The sequence below is a fragment of the Haliotis rubra genome, unplaced genomic scaffold (genome assembly GCF_003918875.1).
Source record: "Haliotis rubra isolate DU_JTF1 unplaced genomic scaffold, ASM391887v1 Scf34, whole genome shotgun sequence".
In the NCBI taxonomy this organism is placed as follows: domain Eukaryota; kingdom Metazoa; phylum Mollusca; class Gastropoda; order Lepetellida; family Haliotidae; genus Haliotis; species Haliotis rubra.
The window spans coordinates 2,324,498-2,346,985 of NW_025767013.1; the positions used below are offsets into that span (position 1 = coordinate 2,324,498).

At 35.6% G+C, this 22,488-nt stretch overlaps 1 protein-coding gene across 6 annotated transcripts in view; it reads left to right on the forward strand.

Annotated features, from left to right (window-relative positions):
* Positions 1–18,333, forward strand: part of LOC124284589 (zwei Ig domain protein zig-8-like) — a 164,666-nt gene extending 146,333 nt beyond the window's left edge. For 5 of the 6 annotated variants that reach the window (XM_046720693.1, XM_046720692.1, XM_046720696.1 and 2 more), the window contains 6 exons: positions 7,124–7,343; positions 8,913–8,933; positions 10,186–10,476; positions 12,147–12,155; positions 14,464–14,487; positions 15,652–18,333. In XM_046720693.1, the coding sequence (XP_046576649.1) occupies positions 7,124–7,343; positions 8,913–8,933; positions 10,186–10,476; positions 12,147–12,155; positions 14,464–14,487; positions 15,652–15,788 (702 nt within the window). In that variant the 3' untranslated portion in view covers positions 15,789–18,333. The remainder of the gene's footprint in view (positions 1–7,123; positions 7,344–8,912; positions 8,934–10,185; positions 10,477–12,146; positions 12,156–14,463; positions 14,488–15,651) is intronic. The other variant, XM_046720698.1, reaches the window with a different exon arrangement.
* The last annotated feature ends 4,155 nt before the right edge of the window (positions 18,334–22,488 follow it).

Sequence of the window (22,488 nt, forward strand, 5' to 3'; positions counted from 1 at the left end):
AACATAACTCACTCACAACATAACTCATTAACTCACAACTGAACTCACTCACTCATAGTATCTGATGATAAATGTTTCCATGTTGTTTAATGCTCAGCAATACTCCAGCTTTTCCAGTTTGTAAATAACTGAGCCTTGACCACGCAGTCATCATGACTGACATCACAAGTAATGATCTATGCAATCAGGATGTTGTGCTTCATCCAAGTCAGTGAGCCTGACCACGATCCTGTTAGTCACCTCTTACAACAAGCATGGGCTGATGAAGACCAATTCTAACCCAGATCTTCACAGCGATACTTGTAGAACTCATTACCATAGTCATAAAGAACAATCACAATTATTTCAATAAACTAATCAAAGTCAACAATCACAGCTTATTCATAGAACTCATTTGGGGAGATCATGATATATCAACAAAAAATTTCAAACCCAATAAATCACTCTTCAGACAGTTTGCCACTCTACTGTTAACAACCAAAATTGATAGTAGAGCTTCTCGGTACATCAGAATCTTCATAAACACATTTGGCTTGATGAAAGAGAGTGGATGCACTGATATCTATACCTACTGCCCTCTGACAGCAAATTAGTGAATGGACAGTTGTTTTTCACTTTAATATTCAAAGTGTCTGGAGAGTTAAGAATGGCCACTTACACCTTCTTCAAATAGAAAGTGATGGTAAAGTTGCAAGACACACAGGCGGAATAGCACTTCTGACATGTGTTTTTACGTACCGTCTCTGTTTGCCTAATGAGCGGGATGAAAAAAGTATTTCCGGCACACACCTTCTGACTGAGGATCTCAGTGACCAGCTGGTTTGGAGGTGGGTGATGTGAATATGAACGACTTGCCTCAGTCCTTCCTCCCAGGGAGCCCAGCTGATTGACCTCCGACAGGGAAGCGCTTCACACATGACTGCCCTAGTGGACACTTGTTAGGAGGAGGATGGACCAACTCATCTTCACTGAACCCAACTTTATGGAATTGTTTTGATTAGAGATCCAGCATTGTATGTTTTATTCATCATGCTCCGCCATTGTAAAGCCAGACAATTTTGTGGCGGGACTGAGATGTTAAAAGACTATTGGGAATAAAAGAAAATCATTTTTGTCATGCAGTGCATACTTTTTGAGAACAGTTCTTAAATTTTGTTCAGGAATTTTATTTTGAAATTGTTCAAAATTAATGTTAGTGGGAAAAAATAATTTATTGATTTTTATCATGTTATTCAAGAATAATCCAATATATTTTATGTATTTCGGAAGTTCCATAATTGAATTGAATTGAATTTTTTTTTAAACAGAAACTTTCTCAGCATTCATTACAACTCTAATACACCAATATTTCCATAAGACATTAATAATCCTAGAGCTTCTCAAGCTGATTCTTATAAAACAGAAACTGCTGAACTACCAACTTATTTTATCTTGTGTAATCTCATCCTAGGCCTCATTTTTTATTTCGGTTTACAACTATAGACAACCCAGACACTTTCCATAGATAACATAATCATTCACTAGACAAGAACTTATCAGTTTGGATTCAGTGAAGGACAACTATCTGAAACTGTTGCAATAATCACCTTGACTACCCAACACTTGAAACTAGTTATCACTGAAGCTGATCGTTAGTATATACAGTTGCAATATGTTTTTATCAAATAATAAACCATTCATCAAGTTGTTAAAAATCATTTTTAGCATATGCTGTTATAAACTGTTATAGTTTTATTCCTATGTCCCCAGGGCTGGTGGGGTAGGCTTGTGGTTAAGGTGTTCGCTCATAACGCCGAAGACCCGGGTTCGATTCCCCACATGGGTACAATGTGTGAAGCATTTTTCTGGCGTCCCCACCCGATATTGCTGGAATATTGCTAAAAGTGGCGTAAAAGCATACTCACTCACTCGTATTTCCCCAGTCAATGTCTCCATTTGATCATGCTGTTATAATAGGTAGGAAGTACCACACTTTGTCTACAAACAAAATTCTTTACATAATTATAATACATTTATTTCAAAATAAACCCTTCCTCCTTTACATCTAGTGTGTTTTATTAATCGAGACTTGCCTAGGATATTAATATATTTGAAAATTTAAATTCCAAAATGGACAGACCAAACTATTATAGTTTGCATACAGTATCAAGTCTACCTATATTGTGTACAGCTGTTGGGGTACAGTTGTTGTACAGGAAATTTGATTTCAGCAGACCTTGCCTAAAATTGTCTATTTTTTTAAATTTATCAAATTAATATGTATGTATTAACATAACTTAACTTTGGTTAAGTCTTGTTTGGATTTAGCTGTGGTAGAAATTTGGATCTGAAAATTAAAGTTGTACCTTTTCCCTGTCTTATCTATTCATGCATTACTCATTTTAGATAAAACATTTCAAAATTTGATTTATTAATTGGATCTTAATATTTCAGTGGTTTGATGACAAAGGATGCATATGTTATACTACATGTGTTTCATGTGTGTATTTATCCGTTTCTCTGATATTTTCATAGTCATTTGTATTTTAGAAAATTCATATTTTTGTTGTAGAAATTAGTACTTTAATAATTCAGTGATATCATCTAAAGGGAGAATTATAACCGATATTTAGCTGTTTTCGTAATTGAAAAAGGTCTGTGTTATTAGATCTTTAAGATATTATTCATGTATAACTGTGGTATTTTCTCGCAGTCATTTTAATTTCAGATAACTCATATTGAAAGTTAGCTATAGGAAAAGTTCATTGATATTAATAAAAATGGATAGATAGCTGATATTGTATTTATTTGATGTCATATGAGGAGGATAAATATCATCCAATCTGATTTGTTGTATTATATTTTAAAAATATTATTTATGTATTATAATTTTAGATAACTGTCATGAAAATTTTACAGTACGAAAACCATAAATGAAGCAGGTCCAGATTTCATCATGCTCTGTATCTCCAAGCTCAAGCTGCTTGTCAATTTAAATGGAGTTATTTGTTTCTATCAAAATGAAATATTTTCAGATACAAAGCGTTAATCCAAATATTCCAGCACTCTTACAACTGGAATTAGGAATTACAATGAACACATTTTAACACTGCGTTTAAGGGCACTGAAGATCCTAGAAAATGAAACTAATTGTTTTCAGTCACACCTGTTTTTGTATTCAGGTGGCAGAAATAGAAGTAAACCCATCTAACCTAGTTCATTGTCTTTTCTCAACATCTATTAGGCCCGTCATGGCCTGAGGAAAACATTTTTTCCATCTGAATTAGTTAAGATTATACTGATGCGTGACTTGATCCGATGTATTAACCAATCAGGGTCTGTTTCCTCGCTCTTACAGATTCTCTCATCTCGACATGTGTCCCACAATTCTTTCACCATCAAAACAAACCGGAAAACGCTGCATCTGTTGAGTCTTTTTATGGATGGAAAAGTTAATTTTGGATTTCTTCAGTGCTCCTCATGACTATGACCTGAATTGTTGAGATAGTGTCCTTTTCTGAAAGTGTACATTTCTGGTAGGTCATCTGTGCTACAGTAATGTTGTCAGTACATATAAGATTTATTTTAAAATTGGGGGCAGTGGGGTAGCCTAGTGGTTAAAGTGTTGGCTTGTCACACCAAAGACCCGGTTTTGATTCCCCTCATGGGTATAATGTGTGAAGCCCATTTCTGGTGTCCCCTGCCGTGATATTACTAGAATATTGCCAAAAGCGGCGTAAAACCATACTCACTCACTCACTATTTAAAATTTGCATTGATGCATGATACTAGACATTTCAGAATTTTAGATCAGAAGTTAAATTTCGGAAACTTATCTTCTGACAAGTATACAAATAGTTCTACATAAATTTGGTTAACGGTATAAAACATAATTTTCATTTACCCGGTAATTAAAAAATATGCTTTTGGAACATCTTTTCTTTTAAATTTAATAAAAGCTTCCTTACCAGATGTTCTGTTTATGGAGGTAATGTCATAATGAATTTGGTATTCTGCCTACAGACTCTTGGAATATTGGCCATGGAAATTAGCATCTCAATTCTTTCATCTTGAATAGTTACAATTGCCGTCTGGAAAATGATTTAAAACCTTGCTCATTGAAGTTTGCAGTACTTGAAACATATTTCTTTCAAAACAAAAAAATTACTTTTTGACATCTGTATGTTGATATTTGTAAGAAATATTTTTGTCGATCTGTAGCTTCAAACCTAACTGCCCTCTAGTTAGCACCAATGGTCCACATCTACCATAATTCAAGAAGTACGTTTTTTTCTCATATCCAATTAAAAACAGGTTGGATGTGTATCAGCTACCCTTGCTCGATAAATTCTCCGATAAAACAGTTTTTATACATCATCAGTCATCTGTGAACAATATGGCCGACACATACCACTGATTGAAGATTCCGTTATTGCTGTCAGTGTTGTGTGAAAATGGGCCAAGAAATGGTTTTAAGATCCATTAACATCATTCCTCATATAAGTGAGCTGTGAAGAATTAGGAATAAGCCAGAAGCGCCAAATCTCTTTAATTACCTTAATCATTCCGTTCATCCTCGTCCCAACTTCGCTCTCGCTTCGAACAGCTGAACATCATATTCCAGGGAGGAGAAGTAATCCTTGCATGATAACTTAGCATTGAAATTGGGCTAATTTGTCATGTTTTTCTCTCATGTAAAGAATTCCAGATTTTACCATTCCCTGCATCAAACAATGTATGCCTAATCATTTGGACCTTATCTTTGGGGGTCAGTGTGCATGTGTTTGATAAAAGGTTATGTAATCATAACTAGTTGTAGTAATAGCAGCATCAAACAGCTTATAGTGTTGATATTCATATCACATCTTTTAAAGATATTTTTATTTGAATAAAGGTGATTGAAAAGTATTTTGGGTCAGTCATTACACAGAATGTTAAATCTTGCATACTAGTTTTAGACATAAACTTGTGTGAATATATTAATTTTCTACATAAAACATGCACATATATTTCTTAGTTTTAGTGATTCATTCCTGTAATTTTCACCAGTCTTCTCTTGCATCCGGTAAGAAATTCATGGGATGATCACAGCTACTTATTCTCTGGCATTGATGTTCTTATTTAGAGAAAAATCCTGTTATCCTCTTTCAGGAAAAATTAAAATAAGATATACGAGATATTTTGGATTATATAAGTTGCTCTTTGAAGTTCTGTCTGAATATGTAACCTTTTTTTGCAATGTTACTAGTACTTAAGTATACAACATGATTTGGGCGGCAGGGTAGCCTAGTGGTTAAGGCGCTCACTCATCACACCGAAGACCCAGGTTCGATTACACAAGTTGGCACAATGTGTGAAGCCCATTTCTGGTGTCCCCACAGTGATATCGCTGGAATATTACTAAAAGCGGCGTAAAACTAAAGTCACTCACTACAACATAATTTAGTCTATTTTCTGGTATATCCTTGTTGTCTAACAACTTTTGAGGATCACAGTCAGTTTGCTTTTGGGGAAATATAATATTAGTTTTCAGGTTATATGTATCTCTTGTAGGGTCATGCAGCTGAAGCTGGTAACCAGATTTCTTAAAAGGTTTTAGCTTCCCACTAATTCGGCTGTCTGTCAGCTATGTGGCATTTATCCTGGAGAGACCTGGTACTGCCACGTGGCATATCAGGTTCAGGACAAACACACAGGAGCAGGTGTCCTGCGGGTCAGGTTCTCACCACCTGGACTGCAGGAGAGGTTCGGGTAAACCATACCTATCACCAAGCCTCTCTGAGTGTTTTTGTTATCAATATATCATGCCTAATGGTCAGGCTGGGGTTTAGTCATGCAGCTTAAATGGCATTAAGAAGGTGTCAACAATGCATATGGGTGAGTGAGTGAGTTTAGTTTTACATCGCTTTTAGCAATATTCCAGCAATATCACGGCGGGGGACACCAGTAATGAGCTTCACACATTGTAACCATGTGGGGAGTTGAACCAGGTCTTCGTGAATGCTTAAACCACCAGGCTACAAAGCCTACCTTATTGACTGCTGGAATAGTACCAAAAGCTCACTCACTCACTAACTCACTCAGTCACTCTTACCCAACCTATAGTATATGGTAATCAATGTTTCCATGTTGTGTAATGCTCAGCTTTTCCAGTCTTGACCATGCAAACAATGTGAGTGACATCACAAGTAATGTCTCATCCAGGGCCTAGATTTTCGAAGCTCTCTTAATGCTGAGATAGTCATAAGTACCATACATTAACATTAACTTACGACTATCTTAGAGCTAAGAGAGCATAAAATTAAAAATGTGGACCCAGGTCTGAACCAATTTCTGTCAGTGATACAGTTTGCTAATATATAGTATGACCAGAAATTATTGAGAATTTTAGGAATATGTTTAATTGGATTTCTAGTATAAACAACCTTGACCAGCTATCAAGTGCTTGGTTTCATTCAAGAGAGACAACTCCGTTAATCCTTTTTCATTAGTTTGTGAAGAGTTATCCCCCTTTGTTTACTTGCTAGCAGACGACATTTTCAGTGATCCTCAGTATGGATGATTTAGAGAAGAGGAAGTTGATTTTAGAGTATTATAACAAGGACATCAGATCAGCTAAAGTGATTTCAAGTAGAACAGGCATCCCTTTGTCCACTGTGTATCGTGTTTTGAAAAATATTGCAAATGGATATGGCATTGAGCACCAGGGAGGCAGAGGTAGGCCTAGAAATTTGACTGTCGGTGACAGGAGGCAGCTTGGTATTCTTGTTTATGGAAAGTGTCAATAAGAAAAATCTCACAAATATTGGTGAAATGAAAGAAGAGGTGGTCCGATATTGGGACAGCATGGACCACGACTTTCTAACTTCTTTGATCAGTAGTATGCCCTGCTGCATTGAAGCCTGCATTGCCGCCCATGGTGACCTGACAAAATACTAACTGTTCACCTGTCTTTGAATCTGGAGTTATGTTCTGCTAATATTCACATTTAATACGTGAGTAATGAGTGAGAAAAAAATAAAAATTACAATCTTTAAATTCTCAATAATTTCTGGTTGTGCTGTATCTGAAATTCCACCAACAGAACAAAGACTAGGATGTGTCAATGATTCGAATCACTCCATTGTGTTCCTTTCCTCTACAGGTGTCATGGTACCGCCAGCATGAAGAGCACATCCTGACGATCGGTGACATGACCTGGGTGAGGAACTCCAACATCATCGTGGACTACCGCGAGTTTGACAACGACGTTACCCACTGGAACCTCAGCATCTCAAAAGCACAGCCTGAAGATGAAGGGACATACATCTGTGAAATTATAGATAAAAAGAAACAAATACTCCACGTTCGACTGCGAGTGTTAGGTGAGCTGAATATAATATATACCAATAACATCAGTGCAAAAGAATACCCAGTCTTAACTTTCCTCAGAAACACATTCCTTTTGGTGTAAAGAGGGAAATAGGTGTAAAAAATATACGATTGGCCCACTGAACATCAGTGATGACACGAGACATCCAAAACAATTTGCTCGAACTTGCTTGAACTCCCAGTATAAGAAATCCTCTATAAGCTATACTGGAGGACCACACAACAGAACAATTATGATACATTGTTTTTCAAATTTTATGGTACTGTTCATTCTTTTTTAAAGTGTTTGTGATTATATTTGATATAAAAGTGTTGATAACTAATTTCAGTGGTACTTCTCTACCTGATTAAAACCAGATCTGTTACTCCAATATGACCCTCTTTGTGATAAGATCTGCCAACAACTCCTTGAGTCCACCCAATCTGGATGAAGGATGCAGTCTTCTGTAGCCAAACAGATCTCAGCTTCCTGAAACAGTTCAGCTTCATTTCTTTACCACCTTGATTCTGCAGTTTTTATTTTTATGAAAAGAAACCCAAACAGAACACAAATAAAGCTTTGAGGGATCTCCCATTTGTTTGCCGATGCTTACAACACTCAGAAGTTTTTTGTTTTTTAACGCCACACCCAGCAATATTCCAGCTATATGGTGGCGGTTTGTAAATAATCGAGTCTGCACCAGACAATCCAATGATCAACAGCATGAGCATCGATCTACGATGACATGTGTTAACCAAGTCAGTGTGCCTCACCACCTAATCCTGTTAGTTGCCTTTTATGACAAGCATGGGTTACTGAAGACCAATTTTAACTGGATCTTCACGGGTCTCACTCAGAAGTAACTCAGCTAAATATTGACAACAATATAATGTCATGGCTGGAATCATGCACATTTGGCAATAGTTGATTCAGTTTGTTGAGTTACAGAAATCGGATATGGTCTGAAAGCTCTGACTCATACAGAGAATATAGAAGCCACTGTTCAGCTGATTAGAAAGTCATCTGACTCAACCTCAGACATCTCCTCCAATCTCCACACATGGAGATACATGTATTGTATCTCTCAGTAAATTATCCAATCTCCTTGACATTGTGTGAACTTTGAATTTCCCAAAATGTTCATAAAACATTGTACATACATCAGAATGCTATGAATGTAGATCCTGCTCAACAGATATACATTTAAAGGCAATTTGATATGCTGTGTTTTTTACAAGTGAGATTGTACATAATAATTCACAAAGTTAATATTGGTACAGATAAGGTTAATTGTTATTAGCAATATTATAGGTTCATAACTTGAAGTTCTTATCAAGCCTGTTCGGAATGTTGCATCAGGTGACAGACAACACAGGATGCCGCTGTGTTCTTCCTACTGTAAAGTGTTTAAATGTCGCTGATATGAGGAAAATTAGGAGAGGCTGTGTTATGTGTTATGTTCTATGTTCGCCATTTAACTTTATTATTCAGTGTTTAGTATCTTTAATGTGATCATGTTATAGTCCAGCTTTACAGATGAATATAATTATTCATCTAATAGTGTGTTCTTATTCTGTTTCAGATCCACCCGATTATAGACCAGGTAAGCATGTTTAATAATTGACATTATTGTAATAAATATAGTTGGATGGTTGTTATGCATGAATTATTACATCTGATTTAAACATTATCATCATTTCCTAATCATTGATGCTTTGACAGTAGTTTGTGGTGCACACTCTGTCAGTTAATCAAAGTCAGTTAATCAAAATTCAGGAGTTTTCAAGTGGACCTCAAAATTTAAATCCTTATTAAGCCCATTCAAACTCAGAACATCATGAGGGGGACCTGGTCAAGACTGTTTATCAGTGCCAGTTGTAAAAGGCAACTATAGTCTGTTTGCAGTGAAGACGTACCGATGAATTTCACTTTAAACAAAAGAGTAAATCAAATAAAGTGAAATTTAGATTGCGAATCCTCATAATTTTACCTTGCCAACTAAAACATTAAAATCTCAGAATTTTATTCAACTTAGGATAAAAGTTGTTTAACAAATGATCATAGTTTCAAATCGCTATTCTTGGTTTGTATTACGAGGGGGTAAGCACATTAAATGAAACTCCAAGAACAAGTAGGGTTGGTCTAAGTTAACGCTCATCACATACAGCACGTGCATTTGTTTCACTGTTCCAACTACTGCGCGTACCTCCTTGTAATACAAACCAATAATAGCGATTTGAATGTATGATCATTTGTTAAACAACTTTTATCCTAAGTTGAATAAAATTCTGAGATTTTAATGTTTTAGTTGGCAAGGTAAAATTATGAGGATTCGCAATCTAAATTTCACTTTATTTGATTTACTCTTTTGTTTAAAGTGAAATTCATCGGTACGATTTCACTGCAAGCAGACTATAATGGGATTCTTTGGTCCTGCTCATTGACTTGGCTGTCACACATCATTGTGTAGATCAATGCTCATGATGTTAATCACTGGATTGTCTGGTGCAAACATTGTTGAATGTGGTGTTAAACAACAAACAAACAAAGCCAAATCCTTCATCAGGTAACAATGTTTTGGTGTTTATGTATATCCATTGATCATGTGATGAAGGAGTAATCACATGCTCTGAAACATTGTGCTCTTCATAATAAAGAAGTTGAGATCCATAAATTCTCTCCTATTTACATTTTATGAATTTCTGCAAAATGCTGCACTTAAATTCTTAGTTTACATGATTCTAAAACACATCTTGTATAATTCTTCACAGCATCGCGATTGCAAACTTAGATTCTTTCAGGTGAAAGTCTAAGGGATTAGCTTTTAATCATTGTTTTGCATTGCTTTGTTTCAGAAATTCAAATATATGGAAAGGAATATGTGGATTTAGGCGAGGAAGTGCGATTGATTTGTAATGCCACAGGAGGCGATTTAATCCCGGAGGACATTGATTGGTTTAAGGACGGGGATATTGTGGACTCCACGAGATTTCGAAATGTCATAATAACTAAATATCGGTCTCTTAAGGACCAGGCTTTAGTGAGTGAGTTAATTATCGACAGGAGTCGAGGAGAGGACTCAGGGACGTATATTTGTCGGAGTTCTGAGAATCTTATAGACAGCATGGAGGTTACCGTTCTTGTTGGTACGTATAGTGCTGTTTCTATTTTTCTTATTTCTCAATAATCAAAGTTACGTTAAAGTTCGGACTTAAATACTCAGAGAAAGTTTAAAGGAACACTTGCTGGCATTGTCAGTAGAATTTAAGTGATATAAAATTTCTAAGAAATTTGTAGTATCTTAATACCATAGTTCTTTTATGTATGTAGAGTGTGATGATAAATATGTCCAATCAGTAAATGTATCTAGTAATACATTATTTGTAAAGAAAAATTCTTTATTGGAACACATGTATTATTGCTGTCATTGGAATGTATACATGCTCAGAATCCGACATAAGTCAGGGCTGTAAAAACCATACCCTTCTTGTCAAGATACTGAAAGTCAGGGCTGTAAAAACCATACCCTTCTTGTCTAGATACTGAAAGTTAGGGCTGTAAAAACCATACCCTTCTTGTATAGATACTGAAAGTGCCTATGTCTGTGTGTATCTTCAAGGGGCAGTCGGGTAGCCTAGTGGTTAAAGTGTTCGCTCATCATGCTGAAGACCTAGGTTCAATTCCCCACATGGGTACAATGTGTGATGTCCATTTCAGGTGTTCCCAGCCATGATATTGCTGGAATATTGCTAAAAGTGGTGTAAAACCATACTCACTCACTCACTGTATCTTCAAGAAGCTTCAGACGTTGGATAGGGATAGGTCATAATATGAAACATCTTCTACTTTCAAATCACTGCTATTTGATTTTATTAAATATGATCATATCATGTGTCATGCTCTTAAAATATTAAATTGATTTCTAGATAAGTAAATGTTAAAATACAGAAGGTTGAGTTCCATAGCTGTATATTGACTCAGGTTAATATTTGTCTTTTTAATGTCTTTTTATTGTCACATCCACTATGGTTTTGTGCATTGTATCATCATTACAGAGTGTAGTTATCTTTCAGTATTTTGTCCATAGTGTCAAAGAAACTGTTCGTGTCAGGTGGATTTGAAATGTCTGATGATGATGATGATGATGATGATGATGATGATGATGATTTGGAGATTTAACATTCACTTTCCAGCATAATGCATATAATAAAGCACTATTATTTTTGATCATCCTAAACTGGCTTCTACAGGAGATTGCTATAATGAAATAGCAGCACAATGCTTTTCACTATGACATTCTTGCTACTATGACATCATAATTCAATGACATCACAAACCTGTATGCTGCTGAGGCTGGGTACCAGTACTTTTACACTCAAGACACTGGTGTTTACTGTTACACTGTTTACAAACTCAAAAAAGCTCATTTTGAATGATTGAGAAGAATGATTTCAGGTGCTACAAATCATACATGCTGATGTCCTCCAATCTTCTATACATGAAGTCTTGATATTTGGGATATTTGTAACTTTCTCCTACTTGTCCTGATATATTTAAGACTTTCATTCAGGTGAGATTCTCCCCTCTCACTTTTTGTGCACAAAATTGGCCTTGAAAACTGAAATAAACCGACTACATGACAATTTCAAAAGTTACGAAATTTAACACCCTGATTAATACTGAGTATGGAATATTTTCTTAACCCATGTATCTGTACTTTTAATGACAGCAATACCTTTATAAATGATTATGTTCCTTTAAATTTTTGCTGAGTATACGTTCATTCTCTACTTCCTCCCTGCTTGTTGTCATGAAGAGCCCACCGGTAAGTGCTGCCACCTGCATGCTGCACTCAGGCCACAACAAATTAATAAAAAGACACTCTTCAAAGCGGTTCCAAATTTCAAAATGTTAGATATCTGAAAAAAATTCAAATCAGGATTTCAAAATGTGACAAATGAGCTCGTGCCTGATTGATTGGCAATGCATGCCTGCTCACTCTGAAGAACTGTCTCCATCTATCAAAGTGGGAAGTTAACTGGTTTCGTTTATCAGTGAAAAAACAGTCTCATGAATCAGTGAATCCAATGCTCCTTTCAGCTGCAGTGAATTACTCTTTTAAGGAAAATGTATCATGAGATTTTGTCAGTTTAATCTGGAATTTTTGCCATGTACTTTTGTTATGTTATCTCATATAAATGTTAACATCAAAACTGTGATGAATATGATAAAATATACAGTCAGTTTCCAAATAAATACTCAAAATATACCTAACATACCACTCAGATGCATACTCAAAGTGCATGGTATAAAAAGCTAAATGTCAACTCCTATCTATAAGACTTTCAGAAGCTAAAAGCAGGTCATTATTTATTCATATGAAAAATGTTTTCAATAAAGTCACTAAAATTCCCCATGTTTCTGCAAATCTGTGGTATTTTATTGAACATAATGAAACATTTAACCGTCCCTGGACATACATCTGATAAAGTCTAAAATACTTCTAACTTCTGAATTCTGGATAGTTCAGCATGACATATGGTTTTGTTTATCCATCAGTTTGTTGGTCCTCCAAACCACATATACAGTAGCAGTGAACTCAAAGGTTTTCTACAAAGGAACTTGGAGTATTTGTATCAGTTAGCACTGGTATGTCTTAACTAAGGTGTCAGTTGTGGGTCGTACACATCTAAAACTGCGCTCTTATCACACTCACATGGTGTAACGGCAGTAGTGTTAAAAACACTGTCAAATCAATATCAGTCAATCAATACCAGTTGGGCTTCATTATAACACCGAGGCAACATACTTCAGCTAAGGGGGCAGTGGGTTAGTCTAGTAGTTAAAGCGTTCATTCGTCACGCCAAAAATCCAGGTTCAATTCCCCACATGGGTGAAATGTGTGAAGCCCATTTCTTGTGTCCCCTGCCGTGATATAGCTGGAATATTGCTAAAAGCAGCATAAAACTAAACTCACACACTTACTTCAGCTAAGAATATAATCTACATGCGAAATTAGATTTTTGAATCATTACACTCGGTTTTGTTAAAAGAATGGTTAAAGCATAAAATCTTTTCCACCAAATTTGTTTTGTGAAAATCTAAACAGGCAAAAGGGCAACCTACGGAAACAGTGTAAGTGAAATATTTAATGACTTACTAATAATATAATATAAGCATATATTATATATTAGATGAACACTATATCTGAATCTGTTTGGTCACGCTCTGATTAGGATAAAGTATCGGTAATATAGCAGCAGCAGCAGCATCTTCGGAATTGGTTTCTGAGGACAGACAAGACTGGGTATTCCTTTGCACTGACGTTTTAATGGTTTTATATTGTGAGGCAAAACACTGAGACAATGGTACATTGTAATTCAAGGGGTAAATCCCCCAAATAATGGGAACTTCTTTACTCTTCTAAATGGGACCAACAAATTTCTTTATACACTTTGTATATTCAATCTGTCTATTCAAAATGTCACATATGGTTAAGTGTATTCATATTTTGGATTTATCAGGATTGAATTAAACGATCTTCTAATTTGTTGTGGCCAGCTACAAAATCTACATCAAGATACAACTGTCATCTGTCAAAAAATGTGACTTAATTTGTATGAGTATGTCATCATGTTCAAGAGGAAAACTTGATGAAAAGGTTTTTCTTCTCTGTCATTTGGCATATTCATGCAAACATTTCTAGCTGCTTTCTTAGAACATGATTTCCTTATTTTCAGTTCTCTTGTTTTAAATCCGTGTATTTGATATTTTGAAATATTTCATTTCACAGTTTAGTTGGGCTGCTGAAGACAACATGGTTATGTTCATATTTTGTTGCTTGAGGAGACAGAATTTTTGTGTTGAATATATTGAAGGTTTATTTTATAATTTCCATATTGATGTGCAGTATTTAAATGCCACCTTAAAAATATTACAAGGGTCTGAAGCCTTTATTTATTAACTGTTTTAAATCAAAGATTATATGAATGATATGGTTAATTTGCTTAACAATATTTATACATATATAAGATTTAATTAAATAAATTTCAAGTAAAGTATAAAGTCTATCATACTGCAATATTTTCAATAATTATTTTATAGTCTTGTATATTCTCTGTATTTCATTTCAGCAAACTCCTCCAATGTGAAAAGAGGTAAGGGGATCTTCCTGAAACATGATGCCATTGTTTTATACAAAATATGATTATTATCAGCTGTAACAACATTTTCCATATAGATGCCTTCAAGAAACTTTCATATTCTATTCTTAGCTTATGCCTCAGTTAGGAAGTATGTTTGCTTTAATGACTAGTACATATTGCACAGTGTAACTGAGTCCTGAGGTAACCCAGTATTTAAAGCATTTGCTTGTTATGCTAAAGACACGGGTTCAATTCCCCACATTGGTTCAATGTGTGAAGCCCATTTCTGGTGTCCCCATTTCTGAAATTGTTAAATATAGCTAAAAGAATCGGTGAAAAACCATACTCACTCACTCACTCACAGTGTAGTTGCATACAACAACTATATGGTTAATGAGTCCAGGTGGTCATGTGTTTCATCAGACAAGTCGACAAGTCATTTGTTGCTGAATGAAAGAGTCCCACGTCTGTGCCATCGCTAAGAAGGTCAAATGTATTTAAGAAGGGTCAAGGCATTTTGGAAACTTTATATTTAGAGAAAACAGCCATATATAAATGCAATTTGAAATTCATATTCCAATGTTATGAAAGGTAATAAATGGATATTTTGTCATCTTTTATCAAGCAGTGTTTAGGGTTTGATGGGCACAATGCTACTATTTCCAGTTCGAGATAACAGAGGTCATCAGTGCGGTGCTTTGATCTAAGCAGAAAATACATTTGCTGTGTTTGTTGTCTGTCTGCAAATGGACATAAAGACATGATTGATGGCTTTTTGAAAATTTGAATATGGTGAAAAGTTTGCTTTGGAATTACCAATGGGTTCCAGATTAATTGAATGATTGGTTAATCAATATACTAAGCCAAGAAAAGCTGTTATGAATCTTGGTAGATGGTAGAATGATATCCTTGAATATGTATTTAGTATGACAAAAACCAACATTGATTGACGGAATTTTTATATGTGTCTTACTCCAGAATAAACAGAACCCAACAATCATGCACGCAACGCCAGACCAATTTGAAGCAGCATACAGTTGTTTTTATTGCATATGCTGCGGTAATTTTCTTGCCTAAAAAATGTGATTATAATTGATTATCGATTGATTTACGAGGTAGGAATATTGACATTGAGATATTCTATCAATAATTAGTTCTAATATTTCCATATTTCAGGTTCTGGCTCGGGGTCCCAGCATGCTCGATCGGAACACCCATTCAACAAGGCAGCACTGCACCTTAGCAGCAGTCTCAACATGGCCACAATAGTTGCTATAGCAACCATTGGTTTCCTGCAACTCTGGAACTCATGACAGTTGGACTTTCCATGATCAGAGATGTATAATACTCAGAACTATATTTGAGATTAAAGGGAGGCCTCTTTGCTTTAAAGCAACAAGAAAAGGGAGACAAGTCAAAAGACACAGGTTCTGGAACAACTGTGAAATGCTTGTTTCCTGTTATTAGTACAGATTGAAAAGTGACTGTTTTAACAGAGGAAACATGAAACAAAATGTGAACTAGTGACGAAGTAGATGTACCTTTACAGGAGAAGACCTGGAAAGGGAGACAACTTTCATTACAAGCATTCAGGGGAGATAATGCAAAGAATTCAGGGGAGATAATGGATTTTGTTCCTTGAGTGCCAGGTGCAAAGGAATTAAAGCTTACTGATTCGTAAGCATTACGGAAAAGTGGTCAACATATTCTTTGAAATATATAAGTAATAAACCTGATTTCATATATGATCCGATGACATGTTGAGCAGAAGTACACGCTGCATCAATAAATATGATAGCATGAATATGGACACCATATTAATATCTGTCAGGATGAAGATTGTGAAATACAAAGAAAATAGCTCATATTTTTTCATCTAGCGTAGCTATCAGTGTGTTGATGAACAATAAATCTCTTGGAACATGACATTTCTATATGAAATAGAATGTATTGAGAACATAAGTTGATTAATGGAGCAGTATACGATGAACCGTCGGGGACAACTAGATGGATAATGGGGAACTGATAACAAAGCTGGAAACGATTGAGCAAAACTGCACATTGAAAATGTCCAATGATGAAGAGTTTCAAACTTCCAACTGCCAAGACAGACAATATTTCTGGAAACAATATTCTCTTTTTCCCCTGTTGAATTTCAATCATGTGAAAGATGTTGATCTTCCTGTGCTGTTTGATTGAAACTTTTCTGACGGTTGACATTTCAGTTGTGAAGTTTGTAATCAACTCTTTGTATTGATTAATCTTCATGAAGCTGTTTTTAATGGTATTGTTTGATTGGTGAATATTTTATTGAGGATAAATGTTTAAGATGCATAATTACATTTTAATGTTAAATTACGTTTTAGGGTATTTTCAAGTTTAATTTGACAAAATTCACAGAAATGTTGCTGTTTATCAATTGTTTGTTACTTTTAATATTTGTAGTATTATGTTTTGTAATGTTTTCCAATATTTTGCTCAGGTATGGTAGATGTTACACTATCAAACCTCAATATATTTTCATTTATTGAAGTTGTATAGAAAACAGTAAAATATATTAGTTACAGTTTTGATTATTACTATTTGAAAAGAAGAAATAATTTGATGGAACTTGTACAGATAGGTACACTTGACTGAGTTCAGTTAAACTTTCAGTTGAAGTTTGAGTATGTCAAATGCAGTATTATACTGTATGAAACTTGTAAGAATGACACATCTCAAAAGAAGATGTCCAAATTATATTTTAATATAAATGTTCCCACGTTTTGTACAGCCCTGGCACAGTGAATATGATGTACATAACCGAGCTAGAGCAAGCTCCAGCACCGACACCTCTGTCTGTGCATGTGTCTTCAACGATGTTGTAGCATAATTTGACTGTAATAATTTGACATTTGTAAATATACCATGTTAATGAGTACATTTTGTAAACCCTTATTTATTTAGAAAAAAGTGTGTATATTTTCCAAACATTAGCTAGTTGATAGATCAGCATTTGTTAAAGTGCTCCTTTTCTGAAATGTATGCTTGGAAAGAACAGCAACCATGATGAAAGCTATAAAGAATAATGATACTCTTAATGTGAATTATGAACATATATGATTATGGATATTCATATTTGATTACACTCAGTTAAGCATGTGTTAGGTTACTGACACACAGTATACACAGCTTTGCAATATTTAGTATTCCTGTCTTAAACATATAAGATGTGAGCATGCAAACAGTATTTTGATACAAAAATAGTTGCTTAAGTGTCCTGTGCATAAGGGAGTGAGTTAACAAATATTTACTAGATATCAACCTTCTATTGGTAAATATTAAATTTCTAGTTTCATGAAAATGCAAAAAATGATAAAATTAATATTTTCAATTTGCAAAACAAACAAATATTTTTGGTGATCTAACATCTAACCACTTAAAATGTTTGAAATGTACACATATTTTCCACAGAAATTATATACTGTTAATTGATCTATTGTGACAATATCTTTTTGAATGATTTTAACTTTCAATCCAGTGTTTTAGTGAAGATGCTAAGGATGAAGGAAGTGCTTATTTTGATCATATTCTGTTGAAGCAGTAGTTATTTTTCGAACTTTATTCCACTTCATTCTGAAGTCAGTGTATGAAATGAGAGATAATAAAGACACGTAATTTGAGAACCAAAGAATCATTTAATCAAATACTGAGCTTAAAAACTCTTCATAATGCTGAAAACACTGTGGGGAACTATCTCATACGTATCATCATGGAACTAAAGCATAAACCCTTTGTACAAAATGTAATATACTGAGAGAAACAAATAAAGGAACACAGGAAAATTCAAGTGTTCCTTTAATATTTTCCAGTTTTCATCACCAGCTTTGAATAGTACTGTGGGAGGAAATCTGAGAATAAATAAAGGAACACTGCCATGATGTGGTGTTCCCTTATTTGCTTCCCTCAGTATATCTCAGACAGCAATTGTAATAAGTCAATGAATAACCATTCTAAATATGTGTCCAAACTGTCCAACATTAGCAAGTTTTTAAAGCATCTGAATCTATAGCAAAGCCAATTTTATATGCATGATCTTCATAAAACACCCAGTGCCATTTCTACAGATTACAGTAAGTGAATTTAGAAACCTTCATTCTTCTTGTGTTATCATTGATTTTCTCAGAAACAGTCAGTTAATTTTCCCCACTATTTTTACTTCTATGCCCAAGGGAATATGTTTGACATATAATCAAGACTGATTACTCTCTGACCTTGACATTTTATATTTAAGTAGTACAATGATACAATTAAAAGGCTGACATGGATTAAATGAGCTTTTTGTTCCCTCTTGGAGAATTAGGATAGCACTTAATCTTATGATTGTTTCTAAGGAAGAACATAAGGGTAGTATCAATCATTTTGCTGCAGGTGTATTTCAAACTCTCTCACAAATGATGCATGGGAGGATTGTTAACCTGACAGTGGTTAGAATGGTTAATCTGTTGACCTAAGTTCTAACCATTCTCTCTATTTACACTAGGGGCGGTGGGGTAGTCTAGTGGTTAAGACCTGAGTTCGATTCCCCACATTGGTACAATGTGTGAAGCCCATTTCTGATGTCCCCCACTGTTATGTTGCTGGAATATTGCTAAAAGCGGCGTAAAACCAAACTCACTCACTCACTCCATTTACACTACATTACATAGTACCTTGTTCACTTTAACATAACATTATGTCTGTGTTCTGCAAACACGTACAGAGTTTAAAAAATGAATCTATTCCTTGTTTAAATCTTCATACATTGTTAAAATCTTTATAAAAAACAATATGATCATGGATGCGACAAGACCTTGTAGTAAGATGCCAGTTGTGAATCTTTAAAAGACATGTCTTAAGCCAGTCGAGCTGCAAGTCTGATTTAGGTCAATCAAACATTCACTTTTGTCCTAGACCATATACTGTCAGGAGAAGCAGCAGGGCATCTCAATGTATTGCACTCAAGGGTGTAACATTGATCATCAATGATAATCAGCTGCTGTGGCCTGACCCTTGGTATGTGGCCTCAGGGGTGGAAATAACTTAAAAATTGCTAGTGTACTCCGGTACAGTGGCACATGTAAAATCACTTGCCCTGATAATTTTTCCACTATACCAGCTGTTTTCTTGTTGATTTTTTACATAAAGAACATAATTAACATTGGAAAGTCAACTGGACACCGGTACAGTGTGATATACAAATTTGCTTGCCTGACAGAAAAAAACCACTTGATTCGGGCGTCGGGCAATGGGTTATTTCCACCCCTGGGCCTCTGCTGTTGTGTCTGAAATATAGGATGGCTATCAATCTAACAGTCAATAATCACACAGATAATGTCCTATATGGCACTATTTACAGTGTCTAGCTGTAATTTGAGCAACTGAAAATGGATATAGTTCTGTACATGATCTACTTAAAACCACAGTGAGTGAAGGTTTATTGAAGCTCTCATAAAATATGAATACTAGCCATCGCAGATGTTTTCACCTGCATTCATGGCAAGTATTCTTCATTCCAGACCAACAAAAAATCCCATAACTTCTATGGCATCTTTTTAGAAGGAAAAAAACAACACCACAATCTGAACAAGTTATAACTGGCATCGTTACCACAAGCAACTGTCTCAGAATGCAGTACACAAGTTACTCCAACTTTATTAGGATGGAAAATATGTAATCAATAGTAAATAAGTATTGTCACTATGGAAAGATTCTAATTTGTCATGTTCCACACATTAGAATTTTGCCTGCAAAACCTAAACTTGTGTTATGATGTCAATGGAATCTATGGGTCTGTTGCTTTATGAAGGGAAGGGTCATGTTAGTATGTTACCTCACTTTGGTTTGCTTGTATGTTTGCAATATAAGGCAGTTCAACTAGTTTTGTCAAGGTGCACATTTTTATCCTGAGTTTAAAAGGAATGTTTTCAGTGAAAGCATTTACAACAGCCGATGATGATGTATTGCAGGGCTGGAAATAACTTTAAAATTGCTAGTGTACTCCAGTACAGTGGCACAAGTAAAATCACTTGCCCTGATAATTTTTCCACTATACTGGCTGATTTTCTTGTTGATTTTTTTAAATAAACAACATAATTAACATTGGAAAGTCAACTGGACACCGGTACAGTGTGATAGACAAATTTGCTTGCCCGACAGAAAAAACACTGGACCCGGGCGTCGGGCAATGGGTTATTTCCACCCCTGTATTGGACAATACATTGATCTGTGAATGTCTGTATACAGCCTCTGTATATTAGTCTGGTGACGCTATGTAGATATATGGACCAGTGTTTGAGTTGCCTAATACTGCAGGGTGCCGTTGTACAAAGCAAGCTTAGCACGACGACTGTCATAAGTCTATGTTAAAGTATGAGAGTTAAGATCACCTTAGCACTAAGATTGGTTTGTACAATGGAGCCCAGGGTTCCGTTTCACAAAGCAATCGTAGAGCTAAGGCAATCATAACTCTCATACTTTAACATAGACTTATGACAGTCGTAGCGCTAAGATCGGTTTGTGAAACAGGCCCCAGGACAGCATCTCTGTAGTACAAGCCCAGATATGATCCACCTCTGAAAGATGTGATCCGTGATTGCTGTATCATTTATGGAATTGGATGTAATCCACTATACCATGTTGAAGGGTTATAATGAGGTGAGGTGAGGTGAAATTGGGTTTTACGTTGTGCTTGAGAATATTTCGCTCATATGACGACGTGCATGCATGTGTATGTGTATGTGCGGCAGCTTGTACTAGCCCAGACTGAAGCTGGTTTTATAGTGCTAGCCCACTGAGATACCATGCCGCAGTGAAGCATGAATACCCCACTCAGACACATTATACTGACTCCGAGACGACCAGTCCTTGTTGTACCCATTAATGCCGAGAGCCAGGCAGGGACCAACAAGTACCATATTTTAACATCTTTGGTATGACGCGGTCGGGGATGGAACCCGCGACCTTCCGCTCTCCGGGCGGACGCTCTAACCACTACACCACAGAGGCAGTCAAAGGGTTATAATGTTCACTCACTGCTCTACATATGCTCTTGGGACCTGATTCAACTTACAAGGTTATGTTGTGAGGGTCATTATTTAAATTACCTAAGTGAAAATCCAAAGTCATTTTACACAATAATAAACCATACTGAACCCAATCGTGAAACTGCATCTGCTCTCCTTTTTTTATATATTTTGTTATTAATGTCAATTTTTTAAAACCTAGCAACTACATGTGAGTTCCAAAGGGGTTCCAAGCAAGATGGGTCACTCTGGAAAATGGACTTGGGCTACATCATTACAGAAAGGTTGGCAGGAAGGAAAATAATATGGTTCAGGGACTGTGAGACTAACTGTACTGTGTAGTTGTAAAGTCTATTTAAATTCACCAGGAAGGTTGAAGAAAGATGATGTGTAAGGTACATGCCAACCATCCATAGTAGATCCTGCTACAGTTACACATACCAACTTTGGCCCTCTTGACGCATTTGTTGTACAAAAACACTTACTTATTTCTTTCATGGCAAAGAAATTTTGATAAAATACCCAACAGTTTTTTCACTAAATGTCAGACTTATCCCTTTGGGACCCTGTTGTTGAAGAACAAATTAAGCCACTGGACAATTTAAATTATTTTTTTATGCAGACATTTTAGACTTGTTTAACCCTGTTAACTTGATACAAGTTTATTTATTAAGTTAACCTTGTTAGCTACATTTCCTACACCAGCCACAATGGTGCTCGCTTTTTTTATAAACGTGACGTGCTCGCTGATTACATAACAGTGTGGGTTCTTGGGTAAAGCTAGCTACATCTATATATCGGAGCGGTCTGATGAGATGCTGTAAATAATGTTGAGTTTGTACATACTCTGTGTAATATCCACATGATGTGTATTTATTGCCATATTGATGATCTGCCATAGCATGGAACAGAAGCATTTACTTAGTGTTTTGTTACTGTACTGAATGACGATATTTTTACCATGCCTGAA